General features: G+C 34.8%; 1 protein-coding gene across 1 annotated transcript in view; it reads right to left on the bottom strand.

The window, feature by feature from the left end:
- esn (espinas) overlaps positions 1–27,104 on the bottom strand; it is a 77,196-nt gene that overhangs the window by 20,798 nt on the left and 29,294 nt on the right. Inside the window, exon 2 of the mRNA XM_014233089.3 lies at positions 5,831–6,452. Within this exon, the coding sequence (XP_014088564.2) occupies positions 5,831–6,452 (622 nt within the window). The remainder of the gene's footprint in view (positions 1–5,830; positions 6,453–27,104) is intronic.

Raw genomic sequence — 27,104 nt, 5'->3', positions numbered from 1 at the left:
ATAATGTAGACAGATGAATAAATATTTTTTTCAAAAAACGAAAATTCCCATTATTTTTTTAACATTCACTTACCTACTACAAATATTAAGATATTGAACGGTTGTCATTTAGCAAAGTAATTCGGTGGATTAGAAATCTGAAATTTCGCGAAAATTTTTTTTAATATTGGGAAATTTTCTTGGAAGGCTAAGCGTCAACTCAGAATATATTTCTAAAATTCCAGAGAAACTAGCGATTAAAAAATGTATGCTTGACGAATAAGCAGAATTTATTAATATGGGTAATTCAAATCTATGTATACATGTAGTAAATGAAAAAACTATCTGGCTGTGATTGTATTTATTATGAAATGATCTCGGAAATTCTTAAAAGATCTCTCGAACACAATACGAATACGAATCACAAAAATATTGTAGAGTAGAGGCTTTAGATGAGCCAGTTGCCAGCTGAGCGCATACAAAAGTCACCTAACAATCTTCTATGAGCTTTTTTAAGCAGAAGATTTGGAATTCCGTAAGCTTTTACATTCTCGAAACTTGCATATTCGCTTCGGGAAGCACACTGTTAGCTGATAGGCAGCCGAAGTCTGTGGCAAACGTATTGCAAATTGAAAAATGGAGGTTAGGCTTATAATGCCTTAAGAAAAGTATATTTTTCTGAAAATAATATTAATTTGTATAAAACAAATTAAAATTTTATTATTTTAACGGACATATTCCTTTATGACACAATTTTTCATATATATCCAGTTCATTTACGAAAGCATTTTATCTGTCATTTATCACACAGGAACTTATCTACCAAGTTTAATATGGAAACGCTTCAACACAGTAAATCTTTTTGCTTTGCTTTGCTTTCTCCCCCGGAAATACGGTATTAAATACCAAAATACTGTTTAACCCCTTTATACATTTACCACAATTAATCTAATCAACTACAAAGCATGGTAATATTTATAGCATGACATTTTTCACTTTAACCAACACCGTAAAATGAAAACTTCCTCAATTTGTAACGAATCATTTCCTACTCGTTCGCACTCACGCGCCGCCTGTTGGAATGTGGCAACGGCAGTTGAGAAACAACAACATTTAAACAACGGCAAAATTAATCAAATTGTTCACGCAGCAGTCACAACACTTTCACTCGGCCAACTAAGCCAATTCACCGCTGCCACCGCTGGTGCGTCTATGCAATCAACTCTTGTTTTGGTCAATTTCCACCGAAAACTCAATTGGCTAACAACATCAATACATTTTACAGCTATCTATTTGGTTCAAAGTGTCAGCGCACCACATGCCTGCCACGCGCATACCAACAACAACGTCCGAGACACCGCTGCACGTCGCCGCTGCGTGTTGCACCCCAGGCGCCCGTTAGCTTTTCATATGTCATCTATCTTTCTCCACCCAGGCCAGTCCCGACGAGCAACATGCGAGACTCTTATCTGCCCAAGCATCCAGTGTGTGCGTGTGTAAGTCAACGCTGCCACAAAGCATTTTCGAGAGCGTGGAAAAATTTTTAGCTTTGCAATGGCGAGCCCCTCATCACCTTGGTTTGAAAAAGTAGTTAGTTGTGCGCAAGTTAGAAGTCAAATGTACAACAAAATAAAAGCAATAACATACCAAAAATGTTATTAATTGCTTCGTTGTCCGCAGTCGGAAAATGTCGCTCAAATCACGCTCCGAATGAAATTAAATGGAGTGGACAACGTCAATCGCTCGCTTGCAGCGTTCAACTGCATTTGGCTACATAGTTGTGTATGTGTTTGTCTGCAGTTGAGTGTTTTGTGCGCGATATTTCCGTCATTGCTTGAAAACAGGTGCGGAGTTACGCGTAAGCGCGTTAAAATCGTAAATGTCATGCTGAGTAATGGTTTTACTAGCTCAAAATGATTACTGAAATTTTATTTTAAATACATATGTACCTATATATTATAGTAATGTAATTGTACTTAAAACTCGACATAGTAATTATGATGAGACTCTCTTTGAAACTTCTGTAGATATTTTACCGAGCTTCTTCCCTTATTTGCGATTTGTCTATGGAATGCAAGGAAGAGAGGACTCATCCACTGTTTACAGACACTGATAGAATGGCAATTCCGCACTGAAAGTACTCGGCTATATTTGGATATAGAAAAATGTATGAGTTTCGTCTCGCTATTTCCTTTTTTGAACGTTATTAAACTGAATAAAGTAAGAATAAATTAGATGTTCTGATGAAAAGTTCTTCCCAATGTTTGAGCTTACTTTTCTAGAAAATTTCAGCCGAGTCGGGGTCGTAGAAAATTCGATTATTGGGAAATTGTGCAACTAAATCAAAGAGTGCTGGAGGAGGATGTTGTGCTCGACTACGAGAGTCAAAAATAAGTTTAACGAGTTTCAACGTGGTCCAGCGCACCACCCGACAAACCTGCTTTAACGTAGGCGAAGCTTAACCCATCAGCCGAAAGCTGACAGTCAACGTTTTCTATACCTCCTCAACTAACTCAAAGCAACATTTTTACTGAACTACGGCTAAGTGCGACCCAGTGTCAGACAGCTATGTTTCGAGAGAGACACCGTGAGTTAGACGACACCAGTGCAAGTAAATTTGTTTGCTGTAATTATTTTGTTTATTGTTTGTTGTAAGTGATGTAAGCTACAGCGTGAGCTTCCCTGATGAACATCGACTACCTAGAGGAGGGTAAGGCGATCAAACTCTACTATGCCGAATTATTGGGCCAATTCATTTGGTGAAAACGTGATTTATTTTCATTTTTAATATTCTGGTGTGAATGTAAATACAATCAACGTTGAGAAGAGTAACTTTATATTCTATGAACCTTGCTACCAATTCCTATTGACCATATTTTAATCGAAATTAAGTCTTAAACGATTTCATTAAACCAATATATTAATATTAAACCTATCCAGATTGCCGACTTAATATCGAAAAAATGTTATCATACCGTATTTGTACGCAGAATAGGGTATATTAAGTTGGATACGAAGTTTGTAACACACAAAAGGAAACTTCTGAGGCCCTATAAAGTATAAGGCCATTTTCAACATGGCGAGCTTAATCGATTTAGCCATATCAGTATGTCTGTCTGTCTATATACATGCGAACTATGCTACCATATAAATTGACCGTTCAAAATTAAGATAAAAATCGTTTTATTCTCTTGCTGTAAGAAAAGCACCCGTAAGGGGTATTATAGCTACTGTGCAGCAGGAGTAAACGTTTTACTATCAAATTGTAGCTGAAATATAATTTTTTGATTAATACAAGTAAACCAAACCGAACTCAATTTTTAATAACCCAAATTATTAATGTATTTAGTAAATGTATTCCTCAAATTTATTAAACTTCATAGGTGGTTTATAACAGTAATCAATTAAATTAACAATCTTTAATAGAGAAGCAATTAGTTGCTTAGTAAAGAAATTGAATTAAGCAATCAAATTGATAAATGAGTCCAAAATTTTTCCACACATCATACGCGATTTAATTCGTTTAGCCGTAAGAAGTAAGTAATTATCTCCAAGATAGCTAAATTCCAGCAATAAACTTATTTGGCGATTAACCAATACATACAAATACTTATATGGGAATATATACGACTCAATACTAATTACATTAATCAACTCCAAATAACTTTAATTTCAAATGAAAAGCAATTATTTAGCGGGTTTGGCTGAGAAGGAAAAAAATGCGACAGAGATGTTATGCCAGCAATGCAAGGCATCAATTTGAGATTACGAAAACGCCGACAACGAATATGAGATTAACAAAATCGCACAATTAATTACCGGCAATTTCGATCAAATATCTGCGATTGCAATTTTGAAAATGCCGCACAATTACGAAGCAAAACGTTCGAAAATCTCCTTAAAAGCGCGCAATGTTTGTTATACATTTGTTAGTATGTAAGCTATGCTGACATAAAAGCATAGAAATTATATTTACTAAGGTATTGCTGAATTGCAACAAAAACCGTTGCCGCAACATTTTACGGCCACTTTTGTTGTGGCGTCTAATGAACATGAATTGTTACACGTTGCCCAAAAATATTTAAGTTTGCAACACCCGACAAAATATTACATGTGTGTCTGCAACAACACTAAGTATGTATCTGGCAGTTGCAACTTGCAACTATTTAATGGCTAAAGTAAGAGTAATGTGCACATGCAGCCAAGAGGCGGAGAAGATAAAACTCTGCGGCGCGAGTGTTGTTGCTGCTAAATTTTATGAAAATCAGCGAAACGAAAGCAAAAGTGGTAAAAAATTTTTACTATAATTTTTTATGTTAAAAAAACAAAAAACCAAAAACAAGAGAAAACGAAAAACATGCTGTTACAGCAGCATTAAGCGACTATGTGGTATGCCGCATGGCGAACACAAAGCGTGTGTGCAATTTTGTTGCAATCGAAGCGAGACAATAAAAAAGTGAAAACGCGCCACGTTCAATGCAATGCTACCTACACAAAAAAATTAAATTAAAAAAATTGAAAATGAAAATTTGAAAAGTTGCTGCGGAAAGAGTTCATAAAAGTCAATTGGAATTGTTGTTGGCGTCATTGCTTTATCAAGATTTTATGTCCTTATCCGTTGGCTCTCACCGTTTGACCGAATGATTGTGTTTACATGACTCGCATGCGAAATATTGGTCAGTAGACATGCAGTAGTCTGTATATATGCAGGTAACGCAAGCTTTCATTCGAGGTTCAACATACCTTCAAATGTGACAAAACTAGAGACATTTTTAAGATTTTTGATAAATGAGTTTCAAATAGAAGAGACAAATTTCTCTCTCCTATTAATCTGACATGTTAGCTCAAAGCAATTTTGATTTGTACTGCTCTCGAGTAGTGCCCTTTTTTACATTTTAAAAATCAACGCAGTTGAGTAGAAAATATCTCTATAAAATCTATGTGGTTTGTTTGGTTCAAGAGCTGTTTAGGGTTCATGTCTTAAGATAGAATTACTGTCGAAAGCGACCTATGTGATGAACCGCAATTCATCACTTTGCGAAGTCACTTGCCATTCGCTATGAATCTACTTTAATCAGATAAGGTCTACAGAGTCGAAGTACCTTTGTCTGATATTCCTTCGAGGTTACCACTATATGTGTTAAGTGAAGCTGTTTTAATGCCTATTCCCCAAAAGCTCAATGATCCATCATTGTGACTGTGAATTAGTAAAGGCTGTATATTTATTCAAACCTGATTCAAATCTGCATGGTTATATAACAGTTTTATAAAGTGGTCCCCGAATTTGCGTGGAGTCCCGCCAAAATTGTTCCTAATACGTATTGGATCTTCACCGCTTCGGATTTTCTTTGTTCTTGTTATCACTACTATAGTCCTATGGCTGAGAACCCTCACAAAGATTTTGAGTTATGTAATCGGATAGTATAAGATAATATCATGTCAAAGTTACACCGAGTAATTGTCTCCCTATCTTCTTTCTTTTGGCGATGTATTAAGATTTTGACTTCATTAACCGGGTTCAGAAAGCCACTCGCGCTGTATTCAATAGGTTAATGATCATATTTTCATCCTAGTCATTCTGACGTCTCTAGTTTTAGTATTACGCTTTCTGACAGGGCTTTTCCAGCCTTACAGTATATCATTTATTGGTAAAAGAAAGAATAAACGCAACAATAGGATTTGGATCCTCCAATAATAGCCTAAAAGCATTATCCAAACAAGCAAGAAAGTACTTTTGAAGGGGCATCAAAGCTGTAACTTTATTTATTCCTAATGAGAGCTCTTCATATTAATTTTTTTTAATATATATATGTAATATTTCCAACATATATGTGAAAACCAAATCACTCACCTGATCCGGTCGCAGCCCCGGCGGCACCCACGTGTACTCTTCCAGCGCACAACCGCTATCATCGTCTGACTGGGAGTTTCGCTGAAATTCCAGTTGCTGCTGATGATGCTGGTGTTGGTGGTACGCGGCCGTCTTGTAGTTGGCAGTACGCAGCGGTGATGAAATCGAACTGAGTGGCAATGAAGGTGGCGGCGCTTGGCAGCGTCGCTGTAGTGGCGCTACAAAATGTTGCGGCGTCGTGCTGTTGCTGCTGCCACCACCGTTGCTTGTGCTGCTCGATGATGCCTCCAAATTGCTGACAGTGGTCGGTGTGGGTGTGGCGGCTGTGGAAGAGATGGGCGTGGTACGATCCAAATTATTGAGTGCCGTTATTGGTATTACAGCTGGCTGCTGTGTTGGAGATGAGGCTACATTTTGTGTTTGTGAAGTTGCTGTTTCTGCTTGCAGTTGCTCGTATTCGGGTAAGTGTCCACCGGTTGCTTCCAGCTGCAACAATTCACTTTCGGTTTGTGTGTAATAATTGGTCGGCTGTTGCATGGTGACTTCGAGTAGCAATTGCTGATGGGCTAACGAGGTGTAGCAAGATTGCTGGAGTGGTTGCGGTTCCCACGTGTTAAGTGTACTGTAACAAAAAAGAGTGGAAAGACTGTGTTAAAATAAGTTAAGTCAAATGAGTGTATTTAATGTCATTTGAGACACATTTGGTTTTTCAATATTATCTATTTGCTAGAAAAGTATTAAAATCTTTGATTCTGTGCTCTCAGAACCGAATTAATCTGTTATGGTGAATTATGCTTCTGTAAGACATATCAATACAATATTGATGCAGTTATTCTGTTAGTCGGGTATAGTGGTAAGAAGTACGAACTACTGCTACGCAAGACCTTGATTCGATTCCTGTTCGGATTAATATCATCTAAAATCAGAATGTGATACAGAAGAGACTTCTGGGAATTTCTTTTAGCTGCTTCTAGTCAGCTTAAGTCTTCTCGGATTCTTAATTTGTTGAACAACACCTAGGTAACAACTAAGAAAATCATTTGAAGTACTAGGGGAACATCTTATGGGTCCGAACTCGCGCTCTCCCCAACCATACATAAAATTGAAGTTACATACTTATTATGTAAGAAATTTACCCCTTAATAAATTATAGCAGTATTTCCTAAGAATTTCTAATTTTTCTAAAGCTTCTAAATTGGATATAAAAAACATTTTATAACTGGTAGAGAGTGACGATATCATAAAACAGAGCTGAGCATGTGCTGAACAAATTGCGGCACGTCCATCGAACTACAAAATATTTATTGTTCAAGATTATATTTAATGCTATGAAATTTCAACCACAGACATGCAACGGTGTCTTTTTGATTCATATTTTAAAAGAGGGAAACATTCGTAGTTACACGAATATCAGTCTGATTACCTCACCTAATCTAGACCAAGCCAATAATCGCAAAAGTTACACTAAATGTTGTTAATACTACAGTGAAATTCTGAGAAGAAAAAGTGATCACACCTTATCAAAGGTAAAATATTGTTTAGTATTTGTATGAGGTTCTAATCAAAACACTAAACATTCTGTGTGAGTTTCATTCATTCATAATTTAAGTATTAATACATATATTTTATACTGTCTCCGACGTTTACTTCTGGGTGTTACAAACTTCGTGGCAAACTTAAAATACCCTATTCAGGGTATACAAATAAATTCTTCGAGCTTAATGAAAATACCATTATTAATTCTAGTATGTCTGTTATTACAAATATATTTATAGACCCAATCAAAAAAAAAAACAAAAAAACAAAAAAAAATATGAGTGTCATTCACGTTTTCCTCTAATTTCAATAATATTTACTATTTTTTGTTCAAGATCATATAACAGATGTTATAAGGGGTCAAAGTCGTATTTTCGACAAAAAAAACTTATATATATCAAAAAATTCTGGCCCGATTTTTAAAATTTTGGTATACATGTACATATTTCAGCAGATTAGTACAATTCTAACTCAGCAGAAAAGAGGTTTTCAAGAATTCACAGCATCATAAGCGAATTTAACTCAATTATAGCCGTTATCGATTTTCCATGTCACTGCTAGCTATCTTTGGCCTCTTGTAAAAAAATGTACATGTAAAGCAACAATAAAGTAAACGAGTTGAATTCGATACACGAGAGTATGATCGATATTTTACTATAGTAGTGTAAGCGGTTTCTTCAAAACCACCAAATTTTGTTTTCATATTTAAGAAAAGATAAAAAAGCAGGCGGAGACAAATTGTAAATACTTATTTTTTTAATTTAATAAACTTGTGTTAAACGGGTCTTTAGGATTTTAAAAATATATTTGCTTAAAAGATATAAGATATGGATTTTTTAGAGCTGAAAATTTGTTGGAACAGCTGATAGAATGTGTTCGAGTTGCTGATTTCTACCGTTTAGCGAATTGAATACAACTTTTTGCTAAGATTTTTAAATGATCAGCATGACGAGCTGAGTCGACTGTCATGTCCGCCTGCCTGTCGGTCTTTTCGTGCGAAGTAGTTCCTCATTCTTTGGGATATCGATCTGAAATTTTACAGACGTTCTTCTTTTCCCCAGGACCTGCTCATTTGTCGGAACCGCCGATATCGGACCAATATAGCATACAACCTGAACGAGCGCAATCAAGTGCTTCTATGGAAAACTTTTTCATTTGACGATATATCTTCACAAAATTCGGCATAGATTATTATCCAAGGCATTGCTATACTCTCAGAATAAATTGTTCTGCTCGAACCATTATAACATATAGCTGCCATTCAAGCTGTCCGATCAAAATAAAGTTATTGTAAGGAATGTTTTGTACTTGTGAAGGGTGTTATAGCTTCGGTGCAACCGAAGTTAATGTTTTGTCTTTTTTTATTGATCCGTTTATTTTCGCAATTTTCGGTAATATATTTTACTACTAGCACACTGAGTAACATTAATATTTCTTCTAAAGAAATAATAAATTGTTATGGAATTCCATTGGCATCTACTAAACGTGGCTGCCAATTTTTCTGAACAACAAACTCATTTGCTGTGCTCATGTAGAAAAGTCTGCGAAATGCAATTTGTGCAAATACCTAACGCGCATACTTTCGACTTTCAATCGCAGCGAAATTAGAATTTTCCACATTTGCCTGGAAAGTAATGCAAAGCATTAATATTTGTTACGACTTTCTGTTGTTTTTTTTTTTTTTGTAATTTTTCGCACCACAATATCCTTTTTTTAGCCATAAGCAGAAACTAGTAAATGCATTAGTGGCACGAACTGGCGTCCAAATGTTGCATGCAAGAAGCAACACAGCTGCACATACAAACAAACAAACAACGCTGAGCATATTCATACTTGTTCAGAATGCTGTTTTCTTATTTATTTGATAGCGTTTTGATTATGAGGCTGAAATGAACGCACTCACACATACATACATAAATAAATCCATAAATGTATATGGGTATGTAAATGCAGCTGAGCATAAAACGGAGCTGGGGCATATGTAAGCAACACCTTGCGTACATATGATGCTTCTGGCTTTTTATGCTGCGCTTGCGTGCCTTTGGTCAATTTGTATTTGGTCAGCGACGCGCCGCAAAACATGCGCAATTGCGCAGTGAAGCAACTGGCACTGTTGCGCGAATGAATATTGCAACAATGACTAGAACTGGTCAAGTCGTCTTTGGTTGCTAACAAACTTGTTGTTGTTAATCTTATTGCTGCTGCTGGTGTTAGACTAAACTTTTGTTGTTGTTATCAGTGGATTTTTTGTTGTTGTTGTTATTGTTGTTTCGGTTATTTGCTGTTGTTGTTGTTGTTCTTTTTCGCAAACCAATTTGATTCTGCATATATGGTTCTGCGCATACGCCTTGGGAACTTTCTCTCTATGGTTGCAGATACTTTATTATGCTTTTTATTATTGTTGTTGCTTTTGCTTTTATTTATGCGCAATTTTTATTCGTTCTGCAACATAGCTCATTTAAAAATAAATTTGTAATTACTATCTCGGTGTTTTATGATTATTTACTTACGCTTCGCTAACTTGAGCAACTTGCCGGACTCGTTGATTTGATGAATGGGCGTTATGGAAAGCAAATTTGATACGCATATAAGAAGAAGCATTTTATATCTTTGCCGATTAGCAGTGAAAACAAATATAAATTAATTAAAAGCTTTCTACACAGCGCCTTTTTAGGCCATCAAATCAGAATCGCCAAGCCTCCCTTTCACTTTTCGCAGTACGCCTTCGGCTACCGAATGTAAAAGTTACTTTTTCATGTGTGTGTGTGTAACAACGTAAACATAAGTACATGCTTAGTTTGGCGCGTAATTATTAGCCGCATAAAATTAATCACTTAATAAGCTGTCAATATTTGAACAGCTTAATGAGGCTTGGCGGCTATTAAAAATACTTTTTATATCGAAGATAAGTCTTCGAATTCGAATTTCGACAGTGTAAGCTCAAAATCATAAAGTTGAAGTATCATTGACGATTTTCCCATACGTATTACTACAACAACACACAATTTAATGTACACTATTGCTCATAAATTCTCTTATACTACATACCTTTATGTACATATTGTATATAATATTATATGTATGTATATACACTCCTATACTCAAATAACTGTCACAGCCACACATAATAAATTGTACTTGTTATTCAAATAAGCCAATCGCATTAAATTTTGCCAGTCAAATATTTCCTTTTATGCATATAAATTTCAGTCAGCGCGCAGCTCATTATTTTCGCTATCTAATCGCTTTGCCGAATTATTGGTGAACATATCATTTCTACTTCCAAACGCTGGTCATTAATTCATTTGCGTTTTCCTCTTCATCATTTTCATAATTTCATGCCAATCATCAATTCTCCGCTGTTCGCTTTAAAACATCAAATCTCCAATAAGATTTGGCTATCTTTCGCTTTCGAAAATGTATGACATTTGGAAATAATATGCATCAACAGCGTACATACATATTTACTTATACTTACATATCTGCATGCATATCCATAACCGATTATGGCAATTGTTTGAAATGTTTGGGCGTAAAATCATATTTTCGTTGCATTTGGAAAGTGATTTCCACGTATGAATGCGTTTTCGCAAGAGTGGATTTTTATGAGATATCTGCTTTGAAAATTTCTTTGAAACACTCAAGGCTTAGTCTACACAAATATTGAATGAAACACAGCTGCGAAATTTTAATAAACTGTCAGGGCATAAAACCAAAATTAACCGAATATCATCAAAATTATTTGAACATCATACATACAATACGACTGAATTGCTAACTTATTTGCACATCTTATCTTGAACTCGGAGTCTTATATTGGTAAATTTATGGTCACTATTAAAGAAAATGTTTAAAAGTAAATTGAGAAATGGAACTAATTTTCTTTTGCTAAGCAGCGAACATAGCCTCGAGAATTACAGAATTTGTGATTAGCCGCTTTCGATTCGCCAGTTCTGTGCTCGCTTTCTTTGAGCGCTTTTAAAACAACAATAAAGTTAGTGAGTCGTATAACCGCTATCTTCAATTTTGTTTTTCAGGGCTACCAAGTTTTAATTTGTAGAGTTTAGACTCTCTTGCATTTGGTCACATGATAAATTTCTGTCAAAACTGAAAGTACATGAATTTTTTTGTAACTTTTATTGGTTTTAAGAAATAAATAATTATTCAAAACGTAGGGCGCTATTTGAAATCAGGAGGTTCCAAAATGTTGCTTGGTGTGGAAAGAAACATTTCTTCTGTGCAAAACAATTGATCATAGGTCAGAAGATCCGCTAGCCGCAAGTGCTGGCAATGTATTTGAACTATAGTAACTTGTTCAAATACATTGCCTAGTTGTATAGTTCGTTCGATTTGCTACTTTCTCACTTTTTACGAGGCGAAAACAGAAATGCATATAAAACTAAATTGGAGTTCTGATATTGAGCTACATTAGAATTTGATTGTAAAACTACTAAAGACACTTCTCTCGATTTGAATTTTATGTTTTGAGAACTCTTGCTTCTCGAGACGTTTTCTAAAATGGTACATTTTGTGAGAGGTACTTTTTATTAAGCATTTTGTTCCGATACCACAACCAACCTGTTTATAACGGTTATATTCGAAACTACTAAAAGTACGATAACTGTCTAAAGAATATATGCAGAAACGCCAAGTTACACTACAGGGATAAGAAAATACCAACCTTACCGATTTTAAAACGCTAAAACTGAATTAGAGTGCAAAATATCTCGATAAAACTAAATGAGAATAATTCGCTTATTATTATCTGATTTTGTATTAAAAATTAATACCGTTATCAGTAAATTTTACTTCGAAAAGAGTGTTAAATATTTAGCAACATATTGCAAGATGAGTTGAAAACTGCACCTCTCCCCTATATACATTATGTATATTAAATATATTTTTCAAAAGAAAATTATAAAATATAATGTCGTGAAGAATTATGTACTAAAATATATTTGTAAGAGTTCTATTTGATAATTTTTTCTATTATTTATTGTAGAATAATAGAATATTTGTTTAAAGAAATTTGAATGATTTAGCAAAAAGGTAAAACTTTCAAAAATGATTACTGAACAACTTCATATCACCTGAACTTGACCCACAAACATATTCTCATTATGTCTGACTCTCCGTATTTTTACCCATATTTCTACATACCTACATATGTATGTATGTAAGTATGCTTGTATCTATGTTTGCACACAACTATTTTAATCGCCCACTGGATTAAGGCCTATCGGCGTGTCCAAACTTGTTTCATTGAATATGCTCAAATTCCGACAAGTGAAACTGTTCTCAATTCGCAACGAGTATTTTCTACAAATCACTTAATAATGTTGTTTTTGTAAATAAAATGGCGCTTTTGTAGCATTTATTTTTACCAATTCGCCAAGAGCATACAAATACAATACTTTCTAATCTCAGCTTGTCTAGCCAACTTATCGGCGCGTAATCCCGCAGCTAAACAATAACAAAAACCTGCAAAGCAAATACAAATTTACAACTGTTTATCGACGCTGAGAAGCGTTGGCGTACCGTTAACTGGGTCATGTCACTAATCTGTCATGTGTTTATAACAAAATTCACAACGCTGGCGAAAATCGGCAGAAAAATGCAAACATAAACAAATTTTTATATACATGTATATGGCACAAGCACATATGTATATAGGTACATGAGTTCTTTATGTGAATATCAACTTCACTTAGCCAACACTCGATCAGCTGACTGTCAAATTAATGCATTTAATTGTCAAACAGCGCGCTTAATTTGCACAAAATGCACTTTTGCTATAACACACATACATTTATATATATTTATACAATTATATACACATTTATATATATATATATACGTATATTACACCTATATATTTACTTTTATATATTTATATGTGCGCTTCATACAGATTTACATCCGACGGCTGCAAAAGTCGAGTTGCATTTTTCTATTCCGCCGAAACCGCACGCGGCTTGCAACAAAGCGCGAATTCGATTTGGCTTTTCGTGTTTTTTGTTTTTGCATTTCGGCCAACTGTGTACGGTGAATGCTCGCTGATTGCAATTGAAATGGAATTTTTATTTTCAATTTTCGCTGCGGTTTGGTATTTGCGGTTGCAGTTTCCGCATAATTTGTTGCAAATTTGATTATTGAGGTGCGAAAAACTTTGAATTTCTTAGTTATTGTTGTTCTGAGGTATGGAAATTATTTCGTCAAAATTGACTGAGTAGGTTAGAGGCTCGTTCTGATTTGCATGATTTGCAAATCCAATTTATTCACTCAATTAATTTTAAGTGAGTATAGGCTTGTTGTTGCATATGTATTTGAAATTGTCAACTATAAGTTATGTATAGTAAATATCATCGCTACCGCCAGTACAGTGAGTTTAGTGACAAATTATTCGATCTTGTCCTCGCTCAAACCGAGATCGATACACTCTTCCCTCTTCTATCTAGAAATTCGCAGAACTATCGATACTACTTTTTATGAAATACGAATACCTCTAAAGTTGGATTATAAAACCTTCTGCGATTAGCTTGGCAGTTCAGTTACATTAGATATCTTTATTTCAGTTTTTTCTCGAAACTTTTTCAAGATAATTAAGAATTTTATTAGCTTTTATAACAGATTTGTTAAGCTCCGAGGAAGCTTTTGATTAGTTACAAGCTTTTAACGAAATCGTAATAAATTATGGGCTCAACTAGTTTATTGTTAGGTAAAAGTTCACTTATGTTTATACAAGTATTGCAAAGCTGTCGGTTAGATCAGTCAGCACCACAAGTTATGCATTTACAGAATTTTGGGTTAAAGTAAACTAAAATTATTTCTGCAAACACGGTTTACCCTTCCAACAAACCCACAGAGTACGGATTAGAATATCCGTCACAGTAGCTGAGTTTTGTATGCCTTGAAAAGCTGTTATGCTGTCGGATTTTTGAGCTTTTCTTGAGCTTATTAGACTATCATGTGTCACTATGTGGATAAGCTAAGGAGCGAGTATCTAAGAAAATAATGTTTAACTTTACGCTGAATCTCACCGTAGTACGACCCAATTCAGCAATAACAAGTGTTCACGAGTTGGATGCAAAAGGATATATCAACCAGAATATCAGGACTTATTATAAATAGAAGAAAGGTGTTGGATTTATCGTTTATAAAAATTGAGGTACTCGAAAGCTTTGAGCGGTTTAGGTGCCTAACGAGATCACAATCGAAAGAAAGCTCAGTATGAATGAAAACAATGACATTCGTTGGGATACTATTTGACTTTTTCGCCACTCTTTTGGTGCTGAGACGTCAATTGACTGCTCGCTGGTAAGAACATGCATAGTCTAAGATCTGATTTGAAAAACTAATTGCACTCACAAAAAAAATCGGTGTACTGTTCTCAGTGACAATAATGTCAAAAAAAAAAAAAAATTTGCCACCAGAATTTGCTTTTTCTTAAAATAATGGCAAAACTTACGGTTTGGCATTACTCTGATATTATGTTACATAAGACGTAATCTTTATATCATTACGATGCGTCGCCTTAGCCACCTGCTGCCAGCCACCAAACCTCTGATGCATTAATCTCTCAGTTAAATTGTTCGTCAGAAGTCATTAAGCGTTGTAATGTTTATGGAAAAACATAGTTAATGCATTTAGTTTGTTGCACACGCATACTGACACAGACGTGAATGCATGCAGACACAAATTTAAGTGGAAAAGCAACAGTGCGTGCAACATAACGCGCGCTGCAAGAGTTGCTGTGTGAATTTAAATGCTGCAATGGTGCATCAAAATTGATATAACGCAAAGCAACAAGACTTATCACTAACAAACTTACCGAGCACTAACAACAAAAATGCGCACTTCATGCAAAACAAAGCAACCCGTTGCAATATAAATGCAGATGCAACAAGAAGATGCCTAGAAGTGAATAGCTTTCAACAGCAGGGGCAAGTATATGCAGCAGCTGAGAGCCGGAACGATAAAATGCAATGAAGTGAGGCAAGAAGCGGCACGAATAGATGTAGTGAGGCGCTTCAAACGCTTGCAACATGTGGCAATAGTTGGCACGCATGCCTTAAAGGCAGCAGGGTGATGTGAGAAATGCAAAGGAGAGTGGCGATCGGTTAGACAGACAAGCAGTTGTCAGTCAGGTCAAACCGGCAAGCAATGTGATTTAGTAACCTTGCACCGTTATAACTGATAAGCCGCCGCCACAAACATGCGCATAGCTACACATGTCTGTTTATATTATTCACGAAGAACCGGAAAACTCGTGTGTGGAAATATGCGCACAACTAAACGACTGCGAAGTGTATATAATTATTAACAGACGTGCAACATAGCAGGCGCGCCGGCGTGCACAACCCAACCCAACCCAATGCCAACGCCAAACAACTCAAATGGCAAAGATAAAAGCCCACACACATGCACACGCATACATATAAGTGTACAAAAGCGGCAGCAACAATGTTACCGTGCGCATGCGCGCCTTTGCTCATCGTTTTTATTAGCATAAAATAGCACTGAGTTGCCTTAGTTGCGGCCGTAATGACAGCTAAGAAAGCCAAAACGAAAATAAAGCAATGAAAAATATAAGCGCGCAATAATTCTTGCATCGAGTGCAACGAATCGCAAGCATAAAACAAAAGCAACAGCGCTTAAGCTTTTCAAACTGTCAGTGGGGGCAAGCGCTTTTGTTGCTCATACGCCGTGGCGCTGCCTGTAAAGTCGCCGTTTAGCGCGTTTTTAAGCGGTAAGCCGCTTAATTTCTACTCCAATTTTGTTGCGCTGCTTGTTACTTATCTCTTCGCGCTTTAATTTATGCAAGCTCACATTTGCAGCTACTTTTCTTGCGGTATCTTTTGCAGCATTTATTTTTGTTTTTTTCTTACCTAAGCCAACTGTTAATAGATTATTTGTGGCATATTCATGCATTTGCGATTATAACTCACAAATGCACACACTTCTGATGCATGTATGTTTGTATGTGTGCACGAATTTGATGATTTTCTGTGCTTGTTGCCGCATTAGATAAGATTAAATGGCTTCAATGTGGCATGTTGCAGGCTTTGTGTATGTTGCGCTATAAGGCATTATCTGTTGTTATTCAGACAAAAACCAAGCAATGCATTTATTGCTGACTTTAATTTGTGTAGGCGTTTCAGGAAGTTCATTTGCATGATTGATTTCGAAGAGGAAATTATATGCGATCCAAAAATGTAAATCAAATATAATTTTTTTTAAGTGAATGTAAAATATTACTTACTTGCAATAGCTAATACAACATATATACCCCGATCAAGGTTTATTACGTCGGCCACGAATTTTGTAACATTCAGAAGAAAACGTGTTTTTTTTTAATACATAAATACATATATAATATATAAATGAGCAAGGTATCGCGTTGAGTTGATATAGCCTTTTTCATCTGGATGCCCGTCTCGTATACGCGAACCTGTCCCTCGGTTTTTGAGATACCGATCTGAAATTTTTACACATTCTTTTTTCCTAAGAAACTGCTCGTTTGTCGGAACCGTCGATATCGGACAACTATAGGATATAGCTTTAGCTGATCGTTCAAACTCTTTTTTTTTGTGCATAGATTATGGTCCAAACCAATCTACAATCGCGACACCTCCATTAAGCGGTGGTAATACATAGCTAAGCAAGTACTCAGAACTTTCGTCAGATCTTGTTTAGACCATGTGACTTAACAAATAAATAACGATCTTTATAGGAAAGTATTCGTTAGCTTTTAAGAGGGTCTCCCTTCGACAATTTTGGGCCGGTGATTAGACGGTATGTTTCTGTGCATGTAAAGGCGCGTCTCTATTGCGCTGCTTAACCTGGCTTATGAAGGTTTACTTTAAGATCAGTTTCTATAAGTTCATAGTAAACAGTGAAGAAAATAACAGCATCCCTCTCATAAAATTTGACTGTGTTTGCTCGAAAGATTAAATTCCTTATTAATGTTGATAAATTCTTCGAGTTGGTGGATGAGAAATTGGAAAGTTATATCGAAGGGGTATTGAGAATCCAAGATGAACGCTTTAAATCAGCTCTGTCTATCTCATAATCCATTTTGCATAAATCAAAACAGATTCGAAATAATTATAATGCTGCAAAGGTTGTGTGGTTAAATGGAAAATTTGTAGATGTTCATGGTATATTTAAAGTCAAGTACACAAAATTTCTATGTCCATGCTAATAAAGAGCGAACTAACCCAATTTCAGCAGTTGCTAGGTGGTGGCTTTAAATGAACAGGGTTCAGCAGGAAAAATCTTTCTGCTATACACAAATATGACTCACGATAAGTTGGATATACCAAGCCGCTGATAAGCGAAATAAACGCGAAATTGTGGATAAAAAACTTCAATCACTCTGAGGTGAGGTGAATCTAGAAAAAAAGTGAGTCAACTATTGATATTATTATTAGAAAAAACTTCTTGGCGAAATATGAATTGTATGTGTTGATTTTATGTAAATATTTCAAATTCACAGAAAAATCTACCTTAACCATTTCTTAAGTCTTTAAACCAGTTTTAATCTTAGTATTCCCAATTAATATATTTGTATGAATTCTCTCAGTATTTTTGGGGGAATATTTAAATTTATAAGTTTAAAAATGAAATGAATGAAAACATTACTTCTTTCTCAAACTATTAAATTTAACTACCGGAAGTCAGCACCACGCACATATTGAAATTCTCAATACACCGCTAAGGCTGCTATATGAACGCACAGCTGCCAAATCATTCACAATTACTCCAAAAAGAGTAAAACGCAACGATGAAATCAAGGCAAAATCCAATAAATGCTCAGCAATTGAATGTATCCCACAATTATGGTAAATTGCAGGGCCTTCGCCAATGCAACTGAACAAAACGTCGATTAATATACACCACAACAGCAATGCAACGAGCGCTACAATTGAAAGCGATTAAGAAACTGAGCTTAAGTAGCGCATGAGGATCAGCGTGCGATTGCCCGATCCACTTACAAATAGCAAAATGCGATCACTTGATCAATATGCGTTCGGCACTTACTTTTAATTTTTGTTTCATGTAATGTTCACTAAGCCGCCCTCAATTTTCCGCCGTCAACGGCACTCGGATATCACGTACGGCCACTCGTACTTGTAGCCAGAAACTTTTGCCCTGCAATCACTGCAAAATGAGCCTCAGCCGATTGTAAGGGTAATTGCCACATCGATTGCTTCGCCAATTACTGGCGCAATTAACTTGTCTACTGAGATTTCGTAATGCGCTTTTTGCGGAATTTTATTGATTCTTTTTATTTTTTATATCTTGCTTACAAATAAATTGATTGAGTAGTAGTTTGTTGGCCGAATCACAAGGTTGCAACACCTCAGCCGGCGAGCTGTTAGAAAGGGCAATCAAATAAAGGTGTTGAAACTATTGAGATCTTGTGTAAAAAGACATATAATTTTCCAGTTACCTATTGGAAGATCTCATAGTGTTTTGCCAATAGCAGAATCCGTTATAGCTATAAATTTATCGATATAATTCAAAAGATACACAATAAAAGTAATTACGAATTCAGAATAATTAAAAGTTTGTTGGGGTCCGTTCCGGTTACGTAGACCCGGCTGTCGTGGGAACGGAATTAAAAGTTAGTCATATACATAAATACATACTTATATACACTATTTGATAACGATAGTCTCTTGATGCTTAAAGGAAAAAATAAGCATTGACAAATCTAGTAATCTAGTTTCTAAATTTCCTAACCATGGTAAAGATTTCGTTTTTCCAGATATCAGTTTACAAACTCAACATTAAAGAGTGCATTATTCAGAGAGTTTTAATTTACTGAGAGAACATTATTATATGAAGCCAGTGCACTAGTACAACAACAGCAAAAGTCATACAGCTCTGGGAAACTTTTTGTTTCAGGTAGGGATGATTCTGGATAAGATATTTTAAATCGATATGAGCTTAGCATAAAAAGAATTAATTTAATGTTCAAATGAAGACTATTTTTTAAGAGAAGTGCGGAAAACTTAACTTTGGAAACTGTATCACCATTTTTGGATGATTAAGAAGTTGCTATGTTTTTAATGTTACTAATTGCTTAGAAGAATTTTACTCCTGTTCGAAGTCAGTGAAGTCATTTTAGAATGCTTTATAAGATATTTTATTGGATAAATCTTATTTTTTCTTGTTTTTAGAAGCTTTTGTGAGATCTATTAAGAATTCTAGGTTTCACTGGTCATATTTAATAAGATAATTTACTCGTAAATTAAAATGTCAAGCTCTTTGTGTAGCAGCTAGAGTGCTTTCTAATAGCAAGAAGCTTTTAAAAACATAATTTTTACTTCTCCACCTATTTTAAATAGTAAATCTAGAACGTGACATATGTATTACCGAATAATTATTAGTGCCATTTGAAGTTATTTTGACACTACTCTTATGATGGAACAATCAGGTATTACAGAAAAGCCATGCTAGATCATTCTCCATTCCGAAAAGTGGGGAGTTTAATATTGTTTGTGAGGTTAGGTACATAGAGAAACTCTATTATCTGGACAAATAGAAAATATCTCCGATCAGCTTAACTGCTATTAGTGCCTTCTAATTCATTTCCAGTTATAGTTTGTATAATTGTCTTAAACAAGAAAACCTTGATCTTCAGAACCCCTGTACATACGATTAGCAAGAATTGAAAAAGTTTATCTCGCTTGTTTTTAACAAAAGCTGCAGACATTTCACGAAGTCAATTTTGATATCATCACTCGCTTTTTCGGGCTCGAAACGTCGAATTTGTTGTTGTTATTTGGTATAGCTCCCGTGTGGTCTGGTGCTGAATATCTCAAAATTTTTTTAAAATTATAATTATATAAATTATATATTTAATTTAATTATATGTATGTCACCTTTCTTAACTATTTTTTGAAACAATAAGTATGTAATGGCTAAGAGGTTTACATTCCAAGAGAAAAATTAAATGAGGTTCTAATATCTTCGACAAATGTTCCGGATCAGCGTTAGATTACCAAAATCAGCTGGTTAAAATCTGGGTAAATTCCCGTAAATTATTATGATACCGTTAGATGACCAACGTTTAAGTGACTTCAATGACAATTTTCTACCGTTCTCCTAAACAAGGTTTCAGATAACAGCTTCAATATTAATATCTTTCTAAATCTTGACCTATTGGAGCTGTTGAAACAACACACTAAAGGAAACATCATTTAAAACGTTGCCGGAGTAAAAGTCAGTGTTTCAACGAAAAATTTACTTTATAGAATTTATAGATTACCACAATAGGTCGGTTTAGTTTTTTTCATCGTTGTGAACAAATTGCTATACAAATTTCCACATGCCATGAAATTAAGAATACATGAATATTAAAGTAGAATAAGAAAAAAGAACTAAGTATTATATAATTAACCTCTTATGATTAGTAATTTATGAAACTTTGATATGTTTTAGGGCAACAACAATGCCTTCCAACAAATCAACCAAAAACAAACGATTAAAATGATTACTGCTGTAGGTTGCTAATGGTGAACATAAAAATAAATCTGTGTGATAATCAACACTCCATAATAAAATCATTATACCTTCAGCTACCATTATCTACCTTCAGTACTTTTGACATGTCAGTGTCACATGAACGAAAAAGGCACAAACCGCAAGCACTTGTCGTGGTAAATCGTGAAATTCTTAGTTATTCGGAGAGGTTAGTTGGAAATATCACAGATTAAGATCTTAATTCTATGCAGCGGCAATTATAAGCTCACAGCGAGGCGTCGATCGTACCTGTGAATGTGTGGGTAGCATCGCAACAATAAAGTATAAGTGAGTGAAAGAAAGAAGACAAAGCGCAGAACACACAGCTAAACATTGATTGCGGTTGGCTGACTGAAGCGCTTTGGGAAATGGGAATGCCAACGCCGAGATTTATGTACATAATTCTGAAATATAGATGAGTGCGCGTCATATGCTCGCTTATAGGTTTACACGAGCGTGCAACATTGCTGCATTATATTACTTGCAGTTTACAACTTTTGTGTATTTTATGTGACGATTTGAATGTACAATTCGCTTGCAATACGACTGCAAGTCATCCGAAGTGCAATGATATTACAATATATAAATGTGTTTGTGTGGGTTTATGGCTTGGGTTTAAATTACTCTTACAAATCCGGAGATAAAAGCTGCAATCTAAAGCATTAAAGTTCAACGGACCGGAACAAGTGAACATGTGCTTAGCTTGTAATTTTAATTGTAATTGAAGTGCATTGTGTGGTGTAAGATTACTATGTAATGTGAAAATAAGCTTATATCTATTTAAGATGCATAGATATCCTATTTGAATTTGAAATTACGATTCCATCAAGTATGTTAGAATAACACAGAGATGGATTTTAACTTTCATACCTACAAACCCTACTAGCTTTCGAAAAGATATTTAAAACACTAGCCGAATTAAACCGGAATAGAAATTCGATTAATTTTCAGTTTACGTACTAAAATACACAATAAAAAATAATGGCGAACATAAAAAACAAAATAAAAGAAAAGTATTCGATAAAGTCATCATAGTCTGTTTGTCGTTCCGTTTCTCGGCACATATGTGAACTAGCCCTCAGTTTCTCCATTAGCTTCAAATCATACTTTTAGACATCCAGATGAAATAGCGGAAATAAAACAAACGTCTGATTACTTTTGAAAGGATAGTTGATAGGATATATTGTTTTCATAAAAATTAATATATTTCGTTCTTAAAAATACCTAAAATGGAGACTTTTCGATAACTTTCCTCAAGTCTTTCATAAACGCATTTTATTTGACACAAATTTTTAAGCATTTTTCCAAGTCCCACTTAACTTGAATGGTGGCTTTAAAATATATGCCAATAATGTTACTGTATTATCGTCAGGTAACTGGAAGATGATCCATTCTTGCCACGCATTTCGTAAAATCACTATCCCCGTTGTGACTTGTTTTAAGATCGTACTGTATCTGGATTCGATTTTAAGTCGACTATTTCAAGATTTGGTTGAAAAACAATCACAGCAAACTATGCAAGAGCGTTAGGGTGTTCAGTCAACTGTAATTGTATGAAACACTCTTGCTCGACTATTTTAGTTAATCAGGAACTATTATTAGATCTATAGCATTGTTTGATTAAATAGGGCTAGTGAATTATTTATAGAAACTCGCTTAGGAATTGAAAGATATAGATGCTTGTGTTGATGTTTATGACCGATAAAAATATTTTACAAAAATCATGTATATAATGTAAGAATATTAAAATTAAACAGAAGATTTTGACTTAGATATCTTTTATTAATATATATTTTAATTATTTTTATTTTCTTTTGAATACAATTTTGCAACAGTATGTCAAACTGCGGTGAATCACTAATTGAAACAAATTTATTTTTATAAAAATATATACTCTCATGCTGTATATATTTTAACAACTTTATTGCTATTTCGAGAAAAGGCGCTAGCCTTTCAACTTTGCTTCTATTTTACCACACTTTTTTAACAGTTTGATTTTGTTTCGTTAACTTTTTACTCCACAGCATTTCATTGACTCAAACTACCTTTATATTTATTTTAAACATTGCTATCACCGATATTTCGTAATTTGCTTCTACTGCGTTGAGACATTTCATCACAGTTCCGTCAAAACTCTTACAACGTTTTCATAATGTTAAAACGATGATACTATAAATCATCTTGGGAATGTGAAAGCCCTGCATATAATGATATAGTATATCACCAGCAAATTACCGAGAAAGAAAAGCCAAAAATAAACAAGCAACCGAGGGTAAATGACATAATGACAATTTTTCATTTTAGTAAACTTCAGAGCTGTCAGCAAAATGCAGCAAACCATTGACAAATGAACTTAGCCAGACGGTGGGTTATGAACGATTGGTTTTTCTTTTTTAGTTACTGCTGGCTGTTACATACAAACATTTAAAAAACGAAAGTTGTCGATGTCGCAAGAAAGCGAAACGTCATGAAGTTTCCCGAGAGGGAAATGGATTTTGAAAATGTAATTTATTTGCAGTATTTATGGTTATAAAAATTATCGATTAAGTGTGAAATTGTGATAGAAGTAATTAAGTTTTTAGTTGAGCTTGTGAGGTTAAATAAGCTTATTTAGTATTTGATGATATTATTTACTTAATTAACTCTTGACTTTGTGTGAACATTTCAAATATTAGTTTAATAAACCGTATATTCTATAAATCATGATCGACCAAGTGGAAAATCGCCTGAATACTGAAATTTTTAAAAGAACAATCAAGCACATAATACACGTTCTTTAAGATAGAGTATTAATGAAATGTTGACCGAAATTTATCTTCACATAAATCTTTGAATCTCATCTCAAATTGAATTCAGTGGTAGCACGATCATCAAAAAAGCACTCAGCTATCTACTATTCGAAATGCTTGAAAGAAGGGTATATGGTCCTCCCGTCGTGTCTAATATATTATTCAAAGCCAATTATATCATATTTTAAAGAAAGCTAATCGCTATAAAATCTATATACCATACTTAAGGTGCTATATTTACTTTTGAATTTCAAAAAACCGGTTTTTTTACATAAACATATAACAAATGTAGATATATTTGAAAATGCTCTCCGAAATTTTTAAGTAGATCCGGAAAAGAGTTTGGAAAATATGAGTGTGTAAGAGTTTTAAATTTAGTATAATCGGAAATGCTAGTACTTCGATCAGCACCTGTATTCATCTATATTATTTTTTTTTTTTTAGTTTTGGAATTTGATTTAATTTGCAGACACCTTTTCTCGAAGGTCCTCTCTGAGATCAGCCAAAATGTTTCAAAATGAATCGCCGACTAAATAAATTAAAAAAAAAAAAGTCACGAAATTACGAATTTTTTCTAAATTACAATTAGATATACTTATGTTAATCCATTAATACAAACTTTAATTTATCATAATAGTATAGCTGCTTTTAGTCCCAAGCTGTGAGTATCAATTTTTACGTGTAGCCAAAGTAACTGCTGAACAAGAAGTCATCATGAGAATTAACAACATCAAGTAGCTGAGAATTCTCAGATTCTTAACTTATTTATGTACACTTCAATTGGGCCGTAGTGTGAACGCAACAGAGAAAACGACATGTTGTATAGTGGTAGCAATAATTGTGGAAACGTAAAAACTACGCTGTAGGAATTATTAGCCATGTTTTTTGTGATTATTTCTTCAATGAGGTCTCGGTTTATTAATACCGATGAATAATGGTAGATATATAAATTAACCATCTTTTTTTTTAACAAAACTCTCCAGCAAAAATTCTGTAAATATTGACGATATTTATAATTTCCATACTTAGTAAATTTATATTAGAATATCTATTTCATTAAGTAATCTCAACAAATGGAATTTTTTTTAAATTTAATAAAATACCCTAATGTAATAATTTAGTAATTTCAGTAGATAATTTAAGCGTTCTAAAGAAAACCCTGAAATACTTCGAGATATTTAACACAATACCAATCATCAACTTTTCCGACTGGGTCTTTCCGACAAAATAAACCAAAAATTATTTGAATGCCCATGCGAAACTCCAGAGGACCAGTTATTGTTGGCTGTGATCTTGCAACTGCTGAGCAACATCTAACGGTGCTTCTAAGTGCATTTCACCGCAGAACCAGATCCAAAAGTGACACGAGTACGAGTATTTTACAGGTTTGCCATTTGCAGTCTCCCTGATTGCAAGTGGTAAATACAAAAATTGTTGCCACTTCACATAACTAGAAGCAAAGTTGTTGGGCAATAAATTCCTACAGCCAAAAGAAAATGCATATAAAATCTGCGACACATATTGTAAAGGCAGATTGGATTGAGGTTGATAAAGCTAATTAAATGATTTGCGATATTGTTACGTTTATTACGATTATGAAGATTAAATTGAAGAATTTGTGAGTAAAAGGAAGTTAAATGTGAAATGTTCTTAGCAGAGTGGCATCAGATCCTTATTAATAGAGTTTATATTTAAAAACAAAGCAAAGTAATAAATCAGCTTTTTCAAAGATCTGTACTATTAATAAACCGGTATAGCTACATACACGAATACTCTTAAAAGTGATTTTATAGGATACCATTTGTCATACACAAACCCAAGAAAGAAGGTAGCCACAGTAATAAATTGGATTTTAAGAACTAGTAGTCAGTTACGTATAATATAACCATCCTCCTCTCTTTCTTCCTAGCTTTCAAAATGATATTATGTTTGCTTTTGAGAGATTAACTATCACTAGCGAAGTATCTGCTGGAAAAGCAGAAGGGATCACAAGTTGAGTGCGTAATACCACAAACGCTGATACGACCTATCTTATGAGAGCGCAATGTAAATGAACAGTTACCACCGCTTCTACAGACCGTACGGTGGGATAACCGCGTAAATTGGAGTTTTTCCGTAGAAACGAGTGAGCTACTACTATTTACATTATGAAAAATTATAACTAAAAAACTAAATGTGTGAACAATGGCAACATTGGAGAAATGAAAACAAAAGAGAACAACTAATTTCTGCAACGGGCATAACTTTTGACAAATTTGGTTTGATACGACCGGTAAGTATGGAAAGGAGGAATGCCGGTGACTGTTTGAGCTAGCACTATCGGTTAAAGCTTCCATCTTAATATTCATAGCTCATATTCCATCCACGAACATCCATTAGAGAGAGTGTCTCGGAATTATTGATTTAATGCGAGGCGTTTTCTGGCAGAAACACGAGGTCAATTGGTAAAAATCGAACCGCCGAGGTCGACTGCTTTGGAAAGAAAAGCAGTCTTCAGTATTGATTGGGTAGTGCTCAAACCCAAGGTTGCTTCATAACTGAGTATAAATTAGGACTAGTATGGATTTCGAACACTTGTGGAGCCCAGGAAGGTACAAATGGAAGCTTCTAAGTAAAAATATATTAACAATTTAATCAAATCCATTGCGTAACGTGGTTTTGTAACAAAATTTCGCCACCACTGTTCCAAATGTAGACGCCAATGACATTTTGATAAATGCGAGCCGCGTGCACACCTAAATATCGCAACAGATGAATAATTATGATGAGTTCATGCAAATGTTGTTGTTGTCTGTTGCATAGTTGATGGAAAACGCATCGAAGGCGAGTTGTGGCAAGCGAATATGTACCAGTTTGGCAAGATTTTTCGCTCACCTAATGCACGCAAAGTACTGCAAGCAGCCACTGGCGATAACGGTAAAACAAGCTAATAGAGTTTGCTGCTGCCTCTGCTGCTCCTTTAAACCACACCAACGCAAATACACAGGCGCGCACATTGCCATTGCAGCGTTGCAGGAAATAAATACTATAAAGAAAAGCTGTTCAACTGATTCTAATGCCTGCATTTTTGTGTAGCAAGTTGTTGTTGTGTTATGCTTACATCTTTATGTTGCTTCTTTCTTTAATGCCTCAACTCAACTTAGCACTTTTGATGGCTTCATTTGCCACAATTCGTTATCTCACTTTTTTGTGACACCGTCAGCTATGCAACTGCTCAGAGTAGCGTTACAACAACAGCATTTCACCTTTTGTTGTGCACTTAGCATTATTTTGACAGTTGACCACTAAGTCATGCGGTATTTAGTAGCGTTAATGAGCGCTTTGGGCAGATGAGCGCCATCTGGTCGCATGCACGTGGCATGGTTAGCTCACAGCTGCATGTTAATTGCCACAACAGTTAGTTGTTAAATGGTTGT

Source organism: Bactrocera oleae, chromosome 4 (assembly GCF_042242935.1).
Source record: "Bactrocera oleae isolate idBacOlea1 chromosome 4, idBacOlea1, whole genome shotgun sequence".
NCBI lineage: Eukaryota > Metazoa > Arthropoda > Insecta > Diptera > Tephritidae > Bactrocera > Bactrocera oleae.
This window is presented reverse-complemented; position numbering and strand designations above follow the sequence as displayed.